General features: G+C 27.5%; 1 protein-coding gene across 1 annotated transcript; it reads right to left on the reverse strand.

The window, feature by feature from the left end:
* Nucleotides 1-4,535: 4,535 nt before the first annotated feature.
* Nucleotides 4,536-5,203, reverse strand: LOC25493050 (probable histone H2B.1). The gene has a single exon (XM_013601456.3). It carries the CDS (start codon nt 5,149-5,151, stop codon nt 4,720-4,722), a length of 432 nt encoding a protein of 143 aa, XP_013456910.1. The 5' UTR covers nt 5,152-5,203; the 3' UTR covers nt 4,536-4,719.

Below are 5,203 nucleotides of genomic sequence, written 5' to 3' on the forward strand. Positions count from 1 at the left end.
TCCTTAGATTGAGAGAGAAACTAGAGAGAATTTCTTGTAGGAGTGTGTGTGATTGTTTGAAAATGATCAAAACTAAGATTGAGTAGAAGGGAGTTTGGAGTCTAAGAGTTATGAGTTGTACTCTTACTTTTTGAAAATCAAAGAAAAATATATAAGAGATAGTGAGTTGATAAAACATGCGATTATTGATTTCTTAACATCAAACGGCTCAGATTCATTGTTTCTACGACTCTTGAACTTCTGAGTAAACAACTCAAATAAAAAAAAAAGATAGATTTTACAAAAAAGATACTTATGTTGACATTATTTTTACTTTGGTAGTTTTTTTGTAAATAAAAAGAAATGATGAGGTTATTACAAAGTTTTGTATTTTATAGATCAGAAAGTTTTAAACAAATATAATGAACCACAAATAACATGTGATGCTTCTATTATTATTATTATTATTGAAAATAAGAAACCAAAAATTTATTACAATAATTTTAACATTTTTTTTTTTGGATAAACCGGGAGCGTGAACATGCATCAAGAGGAAACACCGACATCCCAACTAGGTTGGCACCCCGGGGAACCTCTATCCTATACAACCACACTCAAATTTTATTAAAAAAAAGGGGAAAAATAATTATAAAGAGGGGGGACTAGGCCAAAACCTTCATAAACAAAAAAAGAACAAAGAAAAGAAATCACAGACTAAGGAAATCTGTAATTAGGAAGTCCACATCTATCACGAAAAAAATCAAACCCTAAATCAGATGTTAGAGTAGAATGCCAAACCGCACCGGTGATGGAATGACCAAGGTTTGCTAACCTGTCAGCACAAACATTACCTTCACGATATAATATTAACATAAATTACACCCAAACACAAATAATATTTTATGTTTGTGTGTGAGATTAGTTAAATTCTATACTATCAATTTATATTATACATATATAAAGAAAACAACTCCCTTTTAGCACTTTTGAACTGACTTTTTCCCTTTTCAAAAATACCCTCAATTTTGAATACAAATAACACTTGTAACAAATAGATAAAAAAAATTAAATATTAAAACAAATGTAACAAACATGATTTTTGTTGTGTAACAGTATATATTGAAACAAAACACACATGTTACTGCATATTGATCGAATTTGTTTTTCACTGTATATGAACTCGTCTCTCTTGCTATAGAGCAAGAGCCTAAAAAGACACCGAAAGATCAACAAGCCAACACATAGTTCAGGTAGTCTTTACCCATCTCTCTTTATGTTTCAAAACCACTCTTATCTATACTTATATATATATATATATATATATATATATATATATATATATATATATATATATATATATATATATATAAAGAAAATAACACCTTTCAGCTCTTTTGAACTGACTTTTTCTCTTTTCAAAAATGTTTTTAATTTTCGATACAAATAACAAATGTAACAAATAAATAAGAATGAATTTAAATATTAAAAAAATGTAACAAACACGATATGAATATATATATATATATATATATATATATTATATATATATATATATATATATATATCGAATCTAAAAAATTTTATACTTTTAGTTTTAATTAAAATCAAAATTTTATGAAGAAAGAGCATAAAGACCGGCATGTGAGTGCTCGTCTTTTCGATAGTATATATAAAGAAAATAACATGTTTTGACTCTTTTAGATTAGCGTTTTATCTTTATAAAATTACCATCAACTTTCAATACAAATAACACATATAACAAATAAATAAGGGTATTCGATACAAATAACACATATAACAAATAGATAAGTGTAAATTCAAATATTGAAATAAAAGTGTAACAAACAACCTTAAAAAAAATGTAACAAACATCCTTAAAAAAAATGTAACAAACAGGATGAGTATATATATGCTTACTTTTTCATTACCCCAATTATATTCTTAAACAACTTTTTTTATAATAAAGATCAGTTGGTGTCATTAAAAAAATAAAAATTTAGATTATATATTTTTTTGTTATATTATTGGTATCATTGAAATAGATAATCATGATTAGTTTGGTTTGTTATAATTTGAAAGCAAAAATATTTATTTTTTTAGTTTTAATCAAAATCAAAATTTCACAAAAAAAACACCGTTCATAATTATCAAACGTTAGCGCAATAAAAACGGGCACGTGAATTTAAAAACTAATGATGAGTGATACAATGACTTTGAACAAAAACGGATCTAATTAATGTCTTACTTTTATAACTAAAACTAATATTACTTTTAAAAGAGTTTAAAAAATATCATTGACTACATTTTTTTTTATTAAGATCATTGACCACATTATAATTTCTCTTTAAATGACTTTTTTAAATAAAAATATCCTATTAAATAACATTTTAAGTTTTAAATGAAGGCTAAAATATGCTTTTGGTCCCTGCAAATATGGCGAGTTAAGGTTTTGGTCCCTGATAATTTTTTTTTTTTGAAATCCATACTGCAAAAATTTTTGTTTTTTAAAATAGTCTTTGGCCTCACTTTATTGATGATTTGACACATTTATACCTACGTGGTATTCGCTGACAGTGTAAGTTTGTACATTTGGTAGCCACGTGGTAATTATTTAATAAACTTTTTCTAAAAATAAAAAATATATTTTTAAATTAAAATAAAACATTTAAAAATACAAATAAATTTTAAAAATACAGAAATTAATTTTTCCAAAATTTTAAAAATAACTAATTTAAATTTTTAGAATTTTTTTTTGTTATTTTCGAAAATTAATTTCCCTTTTTTTCTAGAAATATTTTTTACTTCGATTAAAATGAAAAATTCTTTTTTGTCTTTCTAATTTTCGGGAATTTTTTTTTTCGATTTTTTTAATTCTGAAAATAAATAAATTCTTTTTAATTTTGAAAGCAAAATCTGAAGATAAATTTCCTAATTTTTTTAAAATTTTAGAAAAATGTTATCTAACTTTTTATTTTTTATATTTTACAATAGTTAATTTCCAGGAAAAAATAAAAAAACCTGTTTAAGTTTGAAAAAAAACTGAAAATATTTTTTTTTTATTTTGAATTTGTTTTTCTAATTTTTTTCGTTTTAATTTTGAAAATTAAGTTCCATATTTTCTTTTTCTTGTAAAAAAAAAGTTCCATATTTTTTTATTTAAAAAAGTAAACTTATTTTTTTATTAATTTCGTTTTTCTTCAATTTTTTTAAATCAAAAATTAATTTCCAGTTTTTTTATTAATTTCCTTTTTTTTTCAATTTTTTATTTTTATTTCGAAAATATGTTTTTTGTTTTTTAAAAATTGATTTTAAATAATTAAAATGAAATCAGTTACACGTGGCTGCCACATGAGCATAATTAAACAGTCAGCAAGTGACACATATGCAAAAATAATACACATAAGCAAAAAAGTGGCCCTAAGGACCTTTTAAAAAACAAAAAAATTTGCAAGGATTGATTTTAATTTTTTTTTTTTTTTTTTTGGTAGATAGACGAAATGGCAAAGCCATTATAAAACTCACACACACAAGTGGAGGTACCGGGGTTCGAACCCCGGTCATGACATCCGACCTAACAATTTAGGCATTTTGCCAGTTGGCATTTTAATTTTTTTTTTTACCAGAGACCAAAACCTAAATTCCCTATATATTTGCAGAGACAAAAACATATTTTAGCCTTAAATGAAATATCCTTAAAAAAAAGTTTTCAACAAAAATATCCTCGTAACATAAAAGTGTGCGAGAATTATCACATGACGATAATAATCACTATATGCAAGATCATGATTTATGTTTCTTAGTATCACCACCACTAGTGCAAAATGATTTTGCAAGGATGATCACACACTTAAACTTGATAATCAGCTGCACCGACTCTAAAATTCTAACAGACATAGGTCTAGCCCCCTTTTAGCTTTGTTTTGCAACACTGGTGCAAAACTGGGACTTACCCCAATTTTAAGCAATGTTATAGTGATAACAGTGTTTTTTTATTTTTGACAAGAGTGATAACAGTGTTAAAACATACATATCATGGCATTATAGTTCAGTTATAAATAAAATCATAATTTCTAATTCAAAAAAGGGATTGAACATATTTGTGACAACTCCTTTTAAGCGTTGTCTAAACAATCGACTTAAACATATTTGCGGTGACATTTTTGAAATAAAGTTTAAAATGTTATCTGTTTTAAGTCTGATATTTAGATAACCAATCTACAGTTCCTATAAAACCTAATTTAGAAATTCACATAACTTAGCCTGGGTTTGGATTGGATTCACTGGAGCATCATTTGCGCTTCCCGAAGCATTTTTCACCGTGATTTAAAGAAGCTACCAAAGCAAGCTTCTCCTCCAAAGCTTTAACAAACATGCTATTAGTGGTATTAACTTGGGTCTTGGAAGTGTGCTCCTCTTCAAGGTTTTAGGTTCGATTCTCTTCGGTGTCAATCAATTTAAGTGGGTTAATTTAGTTTTTTTATTTTAAAAAACTAGTTTTATGTACCATATTTCTCAACTTTCTCTTGCAAAAGAAACACTTATTCCTCTCACTGTCGTCTCTTTGTACCCTCTTACTTTTGAGTTATTCAATTATGAGTTACATCTTCTTACTGAATGATTTTACTCCTTCCCAAGTACTAGTTTAACATAGGGTCCAAATTCCAATCCAACAAGCTATTCTTGCTTGAAGAATTGTTAATAGATAGAAAAGATCACACTAATCATTAATAATTAAAACATCTAAGAACTTGTAAACTTCGTTACAGCTTTGGTACCCTCAGACACAGCATGCTTAGCCAATTCTCCAGGAAGAACAAGCCTAACAGCAGTCTGAATTTCCCTCGAAGTTATCGTCGGCTTCTTGTTATACCTTGCAAGTCTGGAAGATTCTTGAGCGAGCTTCTCGAAGATATCATTGATGAAACTGTTCATAATACCCATGGCTTTGCTTGAGATACCAATGTCAGGGTGAACTTGTTTCAGAACCTTGAAGATGTAGATCTTGTAGGTTTCAACGCTCTTCTTGTTTCTCTTCTTCTTCTTCTCTCCAGAGGCTGAACCGCTTTCCTTTGGAAGCTTCTTTCCGGCCTTTGGCTTCTTCTCTGCCGGAGCTTTCTCGGCGACGGTGGATTTCTTCTCCTCTGCAGGTTTCTTCTCTCCCTTTGGTGCCATTGAATGGATTGGGAATTTGGAAACTGGTGATTGTTTGTTTGTTTAGATTGAT

This window comes from Medicago truncatula, chromosome 4 (genome assembly GCF_003473485.1).
Source record: "Medicago truncatula cultivar Jemalong A17 chromosome 4, MtrunA17r5.0-ANR, whole genome shotgun sequence".
Lineage (NCBI taxonomy): Eukaryota > Viridiplantae > Streptophyta > Magnoliopsida > Fabales > Fabaceae > Medicago > Medicago truncatula.

What these genes read in the sequence shown, in the direction of transcription:
- LOC25493050 (XM_013601456.3), bottom strand. Translation starts at nt 5,151, where the DNA reads ATGGCACCAAAGGGAGAGAAGAAACCTGCAGAGGAGAAGAAATCCACC.